The 11,791-nt window shown below is 44.5% G+C and overlaps 1 protein-coding gene across 1 annotated transcript; it reads left to right on the forward strand.

Moving 5' to 3' along the window:
• Positions 1-1,182: 1,182 nt before the first annotated feature.
• Positions 1,183-4,036, forward strand: LOC103632602 (proline-rich receptor-like protein kinase PERK7). The gene is made up of 7 exons (XM_008654359.3): positions 1,183-2,363; positions 2,468-2,569; positions 2,701-2,771; positions 2,864-2,943; positions 3,032-3,176; positions 3,287-3,445; positions 3,534-4,036. Exons 1-7 carry the CDS (start codon positions 1,412-1,414, stop codon positions 3,780-3,782), a joined length of 1,758 nt encoding a protein of 585 aa, XP_008652581.1. The 5' UTR covers positions 1,183-1,411; the 3' UTR covers positions 3,783-4,036.
• Positions 4,037-11,791: the final 7,755 nt, after the last annotated feature.

Here is an 11,791-nt window from a genome sequence, read left to right on the forward strand (position 1 = left end):
TGACCAGGATGCGCCGACGTGATGGGTCACTATCCGCATTCAAGCCCCTCGCGAGCTGACGGGCAACCGGCGAGATATCCGCTGCCCCTTTCATCTTCTCCGAGCAAGGAATCCTCTGTCGCGAGATCTGACCCAAGCTGACTTCCATAAATTCCTGCGAAGAACTTACCTGACCTCTGGTTTTTGGATCCGAAATTGACTTTGCAGATCTGGGAGGTGACTTGGTAGAAAAGGTGGAACCCAGCAGATCGATTTGAGATAACGAAGAATCCACACCACCTGGCTTGCGCGACGGGGGAAAGCGCTCCCGAGCAACGGAACCATCCTCCCCGCACCCCTTTAGCTGAAGATCCCCGGTCCGAGAGTGTGGAATCGCGGATAGCGACGCTAGATTCAGGCTATTGCTCGCTAGATCTGGGAAGAATGGGGGTCCGAGGTTCCCTGAGACGAGCGCCGAGAGCGGAGGCCCGGGACGCCCCATCGTGTACCCCCCCCCCCCCCAGGTTGTTTCCTGCCACTTGCTTTTCATGTGATTCAAAAAGGTATATTTGGTTTCTTCATTGACCTTTGTCTAGCTTCTAAATCTTTCAGCTGTAAATGAAGAAGTTGATCCTCTTCACCAAACCGGTTTAATTTCTAGGAAAATACAAAGCATAGAGAGCAGAAATCATCCGTGTGTAGGTGAATATTCCACCAAATTAAAGGGAAAAAGAAGCAGCATTAAACCATATGGAGCATGCACGTACGTATTACCGCGTATTTCTCAATATTCTAACGTATAGAGTGTGGATATACTAGTAAAAAAGGTTCCAGTTTGGTCGGGGAGTCAAGGTCCTACTGGCCTCTCTTGTCTACGCCACTCGGCTGTATAAGTATGACTGACATATTGACGGTATATGATACTAGTATACGGTCCTACTGGCCTCTTGCTATCAATCCAGAATACTTTTGGTGGACTTGTTCTATTCACGTATCTATCGACGATCGGGTCAAGTAACAAAGACAGCATTGACTCGTAGTATCTCACGAACTGGGCCCTGTAGAAGACCGACTTAATTAGCCTGTTTGTATCATTCAATCAATTGATCACAACTTTGGAGTCCATGATGTTCGACATATAGATATCAGTGGTGAATAATAATGTCTGAATGCTTAAAAATTGTAAAGGCCGGTGCTTAATACAAGTGCTTCAGAATATTAGAACCTCTCGATATAAAATCGTACCTGTGGCTATAGTGGCGGACGGGTATAAGTATTGTCACAAGCGGATATTTAGCATAGCCGATTCGGAACGGATCCATTGCCATCGCTAGCTCTTACTACTACGGTCCTCGTCAATCCTCATATAAGCATAGGCTGATGCGTGCAGCGTGCTAGTGGAAGGCTAGCTGTCTAAAATTTTCAGTTCACCATGAGGTCACCGGCTGCTCCGGGGCCTTCTCACGATTCCCTCGACTCATCACCGCCGGCGCCTGGTTTTCGTAGTTACCAGCAGACAAAACTGGCGGAGCTTGATCTGGATTCATCCTTGTCGCCGGCCACCGCGGCGCCAGGTTCGCAGCCTACTCCATCGGAGTCGCCGCTGCCAGCTCCGACACCAACACCTGCGCCCGCGGCGACAGGGCTGCTGATACCAATACCAGCGCGGCCAGTGCTTGCTCCATATTCCCAGCCGGCGTCTTCATCGGGTTCACCTGCCGACAAGTCAGTGGCGGGCATTGCTGCTGGCTCAGCTGCTGCGGGCGCCCTTCTCATCGTGCTACTGGTAGCAGTTGGTTTGTATGTGGCGTCGCCTATTTGGAAGAGGCGCACTGGGCGTGACCGCAGGGGAGCAGGCAGCTCCGGTGGCGGCGGTGCCTCACAACATGAATCGCAGAAACGCCACTCTGCTGTTCAAATCGAGGTCGAAGTGACGCCGCCGCCAACAGCGTCATCATCGTCCTGGGCTACTTCCAGAGACAGCCACAAGCCGGACACGCACGGCGACGGAGCGGGACCGCGCGTGCAGGTGCAGCCCGTGCCTGGAGCTGGAGGTGGCGACTACGAGGTCCGGTTTAGAGGCGCGTTCACCTACGAGCAGCTGGCCGCCGCGACGGACGGCTTCTCGGAGTCCAGCCTCGTCGGGCGCGGCGGGTTCGGCGACGTGCACGTCGGCACGGTGGACGGCGCCGCGGTGGCCGTGAAGCGGCTGCGGGCAGGGAGCCAGCAGGGGGACCGGGAGTTCCAGGCGGAGCTGCGGATCATCAGCCGCGTGCACCACCGCAACCTCGTCTCGCTCGTCGGCTACTGCGTTGGCGACGGCGGCCAGCGCCTGCTCGTCTACGAGTTCGTGCCCAACTTGACGCTGCACCACCACTTGCACGGTAATAAATTGTTAGGCAATCCCTTCAAATAATGATCTTTACTTCGATCACGGCCCGGCCGGACGCGTGCTAATTATCAGGTGATGCATATTTTATACTACTAGCATTCAGCACAACAGGGGAGGTTGAAACAGTACTCGGTTGGCCGACTAGATGGAAAATTGCTGTTGGAGCTGCAAAAGGCTTGGCCTACCTTCATGAGGACTGTCAGTTTGCTTTTCATAACCTATTTTACTCTAATACTGTATTGTTCCAAGAACTCTCTCTCTCTCTCTCTCTCTCTCTCTCTTTTAAAAAAGATACTACATTGAACTAGCTAGAGTGCACTAAACTGTAGGTCATCCCAGAATCATCCACCGCGACATCAAGGCAGCCAACATTTTGCTTGACCCTGACTTCAACCCCAAGGTTTTCGCTCAAGTCACCTATATAGTATTATACAAAAATTATTGAAAGATTATTGTTATTCACCAAGACGGACGCTGTGCATCTTTTTTCAGGTTTCTGATTTTGGTATGGCAAAATTCGTACCTAGTAGAGGGGATACTCACATTGCAACAAGGATCGTTGGAACTATTGGGTATATATAGTTCATTTTTGGTCTCTTATTACTGAACAATAGCAGCAGAGCACACATATTGATCGATATGCACTTGTCACTCCTGAAGATACCTCGCACCCGAGTACGCCACATCCGGCAGGCTTAGCGAGAAATCCGACGTGTTTTCTTTTGGCGTCGTGCTGCTGGAGCTCGTCACCGGCATGAGCGCCGCCCTGTCGTCGGATCGGGAAGAAGGCACTCTAGTAGGCTGGGTACGTTCGTTTGTACTTTCATCAGAATTGCTTATTATATACTACTGTAAACGCCCTTGGTTACCATCCCAGCTGGGAAATGAACGAGAGCGAGTGATGCATGCTTGCAGGCACGGCCGTTGCTCACCAAGGCCATGGAGCTCCACGACTACGACGAGCTCGTCGACCCACTGCTGCCGAGCTTCGACGCCAAGCAGATGGCGTGTCTGGTCCGGTGCGCCGCGGCCGCGGTCAGCACGTCGGCACGCCACCGACCGCGGATGAGCCAGGTACGTCGTGTCGTTGAGAGTTTAGTTTGGTTTGGACGACCTTCTTGTGCTGCTGTGTGGACGTGGTTCCTGATGAAGGTTTTTACAGATCGTCAAGCACTTGGAGGGCGACGCCTCTACAGAGCCCTTGGGTCAGACTGGTTCCAGTCACGGGCCCGGCGGGGACACTTCGGCCCAGTTTCATAGCTACAGCAAGATAAGGGCGTCGAGAAGCTCGGACGCGACGCGAGGGCATTGGGTCACCGTTCTGAGCCCAATGCATGGCACGGTCCCTAGTGATTTAGTACGACACGGTCATAATTCAAATAGTGCCACTGCCCATAAGACACGGATCTAGAATTGGCCGCCACACATGTGGCTCAAAAGTGTGGCGCGGTGTGGCGGCTTAGGCGCCACACCAAACACGCCCCTAATGTCGTGATTGAGCCACCACCCTGGCACGATGAGCTGACATAAGTATAACACAATTAATTGGCCGATACGGTTAGGCATGGTTTATACCAACCGGTGGTATATAGATTTGATTGTGATATATACATGTAATTGTAAATTATTATTTATCATAATTTTAAACATAATGAATTCACTTTACAATGGTATAAGTATTCAAGTTTTAAAATTATATATATAATCTTAAAGATATTCTATATTTTTTGAGCTTTTAAAATGAATAATGGCTGCGTTATCACGAGCACTATTAGGTATTACTGTCGTACAGTGCCGTCACGATACGATGAAGTAATATAGTGTAGTGACTGGTCCGTTGATTTAGACACTAGTACCGACATGATTATTAATAGTGTCTAATAGTGATAGAATCAGTGTCGTGCCGAACAACCCGAGCCATCTATCCTCGAAGTTCGTCAGCCAAGTGCGCCCTTCCAAAATTGTTTAGTACGTACCGGTGAAAACACTAGCCGTTAAAGGTGTCTATATACTTACAAATTTATATCGATGGAGTTTTTAGCATATATACACTATATTAATTAATACGTGTACATCAATATATATAAATAAATAGTAATATGTGTACATTAAAATAAATAGTAAACGTAATATAAACAAATACACGAGCATGTACTCATAAGTCTACTAACTACTAAATATTTCTTCATTTCTATATTCTTAATATTCATTCTTTTTGTGTTTCTGATAGGGCCGGAAGATTTCATCTATCATAATAGAACTCTCTAATTTCGGAAACTATCTCATTATATATGAACCCTATTTGTTGTTCTTGAATTGCTTTAGTCTTTTTCAAATGGGTTAGTTTTTCCTTTATCTTTATTAACTATGATTTACCAAAACCATTAATACAAAAGTATTTGTATATTACATTCAAAGCTGAGACACTTTTTATTGGGAAATTGACATTAATATTGTAGACATCCTTGATGTACCTCAATATCTTTTGCCACTAACTTGTAACCTATGAAGGTGTGACAAAAAAGTTATGGATTCTTATTGGTAAATAACTTGTAAGATGGATATTTTGAGGGACGTTATTCTTTATGTTAGCTGTTGGACGTCCCTTACTATCTATGGGGTCTTTATATTTGTTGTTGTCATGACTTTTTTGGGGTTAGCCTTGATGGCCCTTTGCGATACTAGATATTCCAGAAATTTTTCCCTTGCAAACTCTGAAGCTGCATTTTTTCTAGGTTTAGGCATAGTTTGACCTCTCGTGTATTTGTGAATGTTTCTGCGAGGTCTGCTAGGTAATCTTATTTCTTGCTAATGAAGACTGTATCGTCAACGTATGTGAATATATTGCGACCAATCTGATTATCTAGGATGGTCTTCATCATTCTGGAAAAAGTTGAGCCCGCATTCTTGAGACTTTGGGCATACATGTGTAGCATCAAGTGCCAAAGGGTGCAATGAAGCTTGTCTTGGCCTTGTCATCCTCTATTATGTAGATTTAATGGTTGTTTGAGAAATAATTGAGGAGGGTCATGACTTCACACCATGAGGCGGAGTCAACAATCTTGTCTATTCTTGGCAGTGACATGCCATCCTTGGGACATGCCTTGTTGAGGCTAGGGAAGTCTATACACATTTTCCACTTGCCATTTTTCTTTTTGATCATTACAACGTTAGCGAGCCATATGTTAGATAATCGATTGGCTCGATAAAATTTGGCATCGAGGAGTTGTTGCACTTTGGCCCTTACTGCCTCGGTTTTCTTGTCAGACATCTTGCAAAGTATTTGATTCTTAGGTTTGACTGAAGGGCTGACAATGAGGTTGTGTTCGATGATGTTGTGGCTTACACCAACAAGGTCCGAAGGGGACCAAGCAAAAACATCCTTGTTCTTGTCTAGATAGGCTAATAGCTGGCCTTCTTCCTAACTGTCGAGGTCTTGGCTTAGGCCTCCTTTGGAACAAGAAAAAGTGAAGGAATTTTGAAGGATTGAAATCCTCTAGGAATTTTTCCTATGTGGCCCTTTGGAACAAATAATCGAGTTCCTACAAATCCTATAAAATTCCTATGAAATGGTCCATTGTGGTGAGATTTTGGAGGATTTCTAACATAAGATCCAACCTATTGGAAACTTTCATTTTGTGTCCATCTCTCTCCTCTAATTTTTGTGTTCTTTTTATGTTCCATCCAAACACTCTATTAGAAGTTTTTCTATGTATTTAATTCATATAGGATTGCATGTGTCATGCAACTCTATTCCTACACTTTTCCTATTTCTGAGTTTTACCAATCATGCATTCGAAAGAAGGCCTTATTATTATTGTCCTGGCGGCCCTTTTCTCTTCTTCATTAGTCTCATTGTCTAGTTTTGGTGTGTGAGGGCGAGGGGAAGTATGGTCTTCACCCTCCTTCATGAGGAAATAGATATTGCGCTGGCTAGGGATGAAGTCTCTCTCTATATTACAGGCCACTTGTTGGTCCCCCTAGATTGTGATTGCACCGAGGGGCAAGAGACTTTCATGCAGATATAGAGTATGTGGATGGTGGCCTCAAATTTGTTAATTAAGCCCCTCCCAGGATGGCATTGTTGGGTATGCCATATCGACTATGTCGAAGCTTATCTATTTTGTCCTCTCATTGGGAGCGACTCCGAAGCATAATGGCAACATTATTCTACCTATGCACTAAGGAAAATAATTAAAATACATTGGCTAGGAACCAACATTCTTAATGTAATAGGCTGACATACTTAAGTTAAGTACGTTGATTACTCGACATACTTAGTCAATGTACTTAAATTGACATTCTTAATTGAGTAAATATGTCGTGGATGACGTACTTAACATTAAGTATGTCAGTTCCCCACACGTATAGGTGTACATTCGGGCCGCTCGGCTCGGCACGGGCCAAGCCTGAAAAGGTCCGTATTGTTTGAATTTCGGGCCGGCCCGACCCGTTTGAATTTTGGGTTGTGCCGGGCCGGCCCATGGGCCTAGCCCTCGACCCATGGCCCGACACGTAATTGCTTAAATGTGTCGGGCTCATTTTGGGCGGCCCGAAATTATAAAAGCCCGAAATTCAATTTTTGGCCCGAAATTCACATCAGGGCCTGAAATTCAATTTTTGGCCCGAAATTCAGTTTTTGGCCCAAAATTCACATCAGGGCCCGGAATTCACATAAGATCCCTAAATTCAAAACAAATTTAATAAAACAAATAAAATATAACACAAATAAATTTGAGCAAAAGTAAACTTAATATTTGTATTAAGTTACCAGAGCTATGCAATGACTACCTCGTTTACAAATCACTTTGTTAGAAGGAGAAAGAGTATAATCAGCTTTTACAAAGTTAATAAGTTCAATTCATTATCTAATGTTCATAACAAAAGTAAAATTACATCACATACTCTAATTCAAAGCTACAAAAAACATCTAACTAACATTATCTCTAGATGCAAAAGTGTGGAATGAAGTGTGGGTTTAATAAATATATGGGCCTTTTCGTGCCTCTATATGGGCCATTTCGTGCCTACCTTAAACGGGTCGTGCTCGTGCCCGTCCATGGGCCGCGACCTCGGCCCAAACCCGGCCCGATATATCGGGTCGTGCCGTGCCTAGGTCGTACTTTTTTTTCCGTGCTTCGGGCCGGCCCATATGTCTGGCCCAAATGTACACCTATACCCACACATACTCAATGAGCACGTGACCACAAATACGTCGGCCAGCATGGGTGTTGGGGCCTGTTATGCCGAATGTAACACCCCATGTGTTACTCAGGGTTTTTCCCTCAATACCACATTGTGGCCATTATCACATGAGTTTTAATTGGAGCAAAAGGCACCAAACTTGAGGAGCTAAAACTTAATCAAGTCTTTTTCATCTTAAGAATCATACCCTAACCACATCATGCACCTCAAAGTGGGAAAATGCTCAAACCCTAGAACTACCCTATTTAAGCCATTTGAGTATCAAAAGGAAATCTAGTAAAAAGGCTATGTGAAACACAAAATCATGATTTGGACCAATTAACAAAGTTGTGGTACACTAAATAATCTACAAAATAGAGTAAGAAAGTTTACCCAAAAGAGTTTTGCAAAATCCTCAAACTAGCCACTCAAGTGGGGACTTCAAATAAAAATCAGGATTTCAGATTTCTGAAATCCAACCCTCTCACAAAGATCGACCGCGTTCACCTTGTTCCAAAACTCAAAACCACATGGTCCAAATAACAAAATGGCGCCAAATTATTCTAGGCACACTCTGGCAAAGTTTGAAATCAAACCAAAATCGTTTGACATGATTTGGCTTGACTTTGGTCTCGGATTCCAGCCGGGCGATAGCCCCAACTTCACCTCCTCGTAACTCGCCAACCCGAGATCCAATCCACTCAAGCACTGCATGAGAAACAAAGGGTAAACGACAAGGAAGATATCTTGTGCAGGGATATTGGATAGTTACGAGAAGATCGCGGGCCAATTAGCGCTTGAAAACGACCAGACCGAACGCTGCCACGCGCTCGATGCCTTGCCTGACCGGCCGAGCGCGGACTAGCCGCTGCAGCGTGCGCCCCCACGCGCAGTCGACCCGCCCCCACGCCCACACCCATGTCGTGCTCGCGAGCGGCTATAAAGCCCGCCCTCATGCACGGCCACCCTCCCTGTCACTCCCTCCGCACCGCGCCTAGCCTTTCCGAGCTAGCCCGCAGCTTCGACGATCTCTCCGTGATCCGTCTCCTCCTCCAAAGACCGGCCGACGTGGCCAGCCATTCCCGTAGACCCCCCAACCTCGCCCGAGCCCTTGGACAGCTTCCCCGAGAGGTCGTGGAGCCTTTCCAAGCTTGAGCCAAGGCCCTGCCCCGCCGGAACAGTGAGATCATCCTCACTGGACTTTGGCCGCCCACCGTCGCACGTGGACCAGTCTACAAGGTGAGCCATTCGCAAATTCCTTGCACCCACGACCCCACTCACCTTCCGTGAAGCTCCCTGACTCACTGGATCAAACTATACCACCATGTTCAGGCCAAGCTTCTCGCCGCTGACGAGCTCGCCCGCCTGCGCTCGAGGCCAGACCAGCTCCAGCCACCACAGGCGACGAGCCGACCATCGACGTGACCCTCGTGACTTCCCCGACATCACCGACCAGCCCACTGGAACTTCACCGTCGCCGGTAAGCCGTGCCGCGACGTTTTCCCTTTCTATTACTGTTTCGGTGAACTAAGGACCGCGGGTTAGATGCCAGAAAATGCCAGGGGGTTAAGTGTTAAGCCACAGACTCAGTTGAATAGTAGACCGAGGACTCGTTTGTAAGGAAAGAAAAAAGTTTTAACCAGGGACCCGAGTGCAAAGAATTTTTTCTTTTGCTTTCGAATTTATAAGTTATTTTAAATCTGCAGCAAACTTGATAAATGCATAACTTGAAGAGTATTCATCCAAATTTGGTCAAATCAATTTTGATAGACTTAGTAAAATATGAACTATCAAACAAAAATAGTAAACCCCATGTTTCCTATACTATTTTCTAGAGTTTTGAAGAAAATTAGGAAACTTCCCAAAACTTAATAATGAAGAGAAAAATAGAAATGCTTTTAGACTAGGCTTGAGAAAATTTATGGAGATACTTGACCAGTAGTTACATTGTTTAAAAATGTTAAGTACCCCAGTACCCAAGCTTAAACAAATTTTATTCCTTAGAATATGTCTGTACCCAAACCTTGGAAAAATAGAAAAGGGCACTAAAAATAGAAACCAGAAAACAATGTTATTTTCCTAGCATGATTAGGTGATATAGTTCATGGGAAAAATATATGGAACCCTAGTCCAGTAATGATCTAGAATTTATTATTTTATTTAGGTATTAAGTATTTAAGAAAGATAATGCTTAAAAATATGAGGACATATGCAATAGTTGTAAGAAAAATTTAGTAGACCCTTGACAACTATTGTACCACTGTAAAAATGGTAACCACCCCAAAATATCACAGTAATAAAACTAGGATTTTTTCAAAACTTCAAAAAAATCAAAAGAAAGAATAAAAGTGAGCAACCCTATTTTTCCCTAAGTACTTAATGTGTACTACAAGGGCAAAATATGAAACTAAGGTGAAAATATAGTGGAATACACCCCACCCCTTGCCCCATGAGAAAGATCATATATTCTAAGAAATCATACAGGCCATCCCCTATAAGTAAAAATAACCAACTTTCGGAATGATTGCTCTTGCACAAAGAAGAAACTAGAAAAATTGGGAAATATGTTGTTTGACATTTTTCAAATAGAATAGTAGTAGAAAGCACCACTAAGGCCCCAAACTTTAGATAATTTCCATTAATTAACCATTAGGTATCTTTGGCTAAAATTTGGCATAGAATCATGTTAATACACCTAGATATCAGCAAAAATAACCCTTAGGGTAGAATCCACTCCTAGATAAGAGTTGTAGTTCAAAGTACCCCCTCTGCCCTAGGTTTTAATATTTTTTGTACAAAGAAAACCATTCTCATTTTAGGCCTTAATTTTTTAGAAGACTTAGGTGAGCCAGTGGGAAGCCACTGTAATTTTTACAGGTTTTTTTGGAAATTTTTAAATCAATATTGTAGTTCAAATCCACTCTAAAAGTATAAATAGAAAAAGGAAAAAGAGAGGGTTAGGAGAAGTGATAAATCTTACCCATAATAACTTCAGCAAAAACCTTCTTAAGTCTTCACTAAGTCATCAAAGGTTAGTTACGTACTAAATTAATCCAACCTCCTAGTCCTTGGCCACACATGGTTCTAATTACTAAGTATACTACTAAAGCCTTCAGTAGTGAGACTAAGCTCTGTCTTGCTAATTTAGTTACTTCACCTTGCATCATAGTTACTAAATTTGCATATCATAGCATACATGTATCTTATTCGTTGCATTCATTAGATTGCAACCTCGCTGACGGAGAATACGTGCTCATCCCCGAGCAAGGAGTTGCCCAAGAGGAAATCCAGGAGCCAGCTCCAGAGCCTGCCACCGAGGACCTCCCTGCAGCCCTAGCTTTTGAAGGCAAGCCCCGGTTTTATGCATAACTGTCACACCCGGATTTAAGGAACAAAGCCGGGTGCATCTCATACATGCGCCAAAGAAGACAACATATATAATAACATAGTGTATAGAGATAAATGTCACCATATCACCAGAGTACTTATTACATAGAGGAAGTCTTACAAAATAAATGATGAATATAAAACGAACTAAAGTCCATCCTTGGCGCCATAAAGTCAACTGGGAGACGCCACCTAGATCAAGTCAAACTTCTCGTTGTGTGGCTCCTCTTGAACCACATGTTCTTCTCCTGTGGGGGGGTGTGAGACAACAAGGGTGAGCTCACACATGTTCATCGCTCAACAAGTTGTGGGGAAATAGTGTGGCATGAACTCACCAAAGGTGGGAGTTCATGTGATGTGTAAAGCTGATTAACAATAGGGGTTTAAAGCTAAGCATTGCTTTTAATAAGTTGGTCAAATTTTATTAGCAGTTACTAAATGTAAGTGAATACCAACCCATAATAAGAATAATAAAACAAAATTAATAAACAATCCCATGCAATGCATATGACAAATTAAGTTTAGGTTCCATAATTTAATCATGCGAGAGTCTTGAGCTGCTCATGACCGTGAGCTCGGCTAGTATACCAGTTTTACACTCTGCAGAGGTTATACCCTGTACCCACAAGTCGTGTTTCCCATGTCGCCAGGGTTAGCTAGACCCTTAGACACTACCGAGGTGAATGGCTAGGGATCCACTACGAGGCCTTTACAAAGTTCCACTAGCTTCCGAAAACCCGCTACAGTTTATGGGAAGAGTACTTGCAAGAATCCCTCGTCTGACCAACATCGCAACAAAATCAACCCGAGAACCTCCCTGCATGCAACTCCCCTACTGCCCTTGCCTCT

This window comes from Zea mays, chromosome 7 (assembly GCF_902167145.1).
Source record: "Zea mays cultivar B73 chromosome 7, Zm-B73-REFERENCE-NAM-5.0, whole genome shotgun sequence".
NCBI lineage: Eukaryota > Viridiplantae > Streptophyta > Magnoliopsida > Poales > Poaceae > Zea > Zea mays.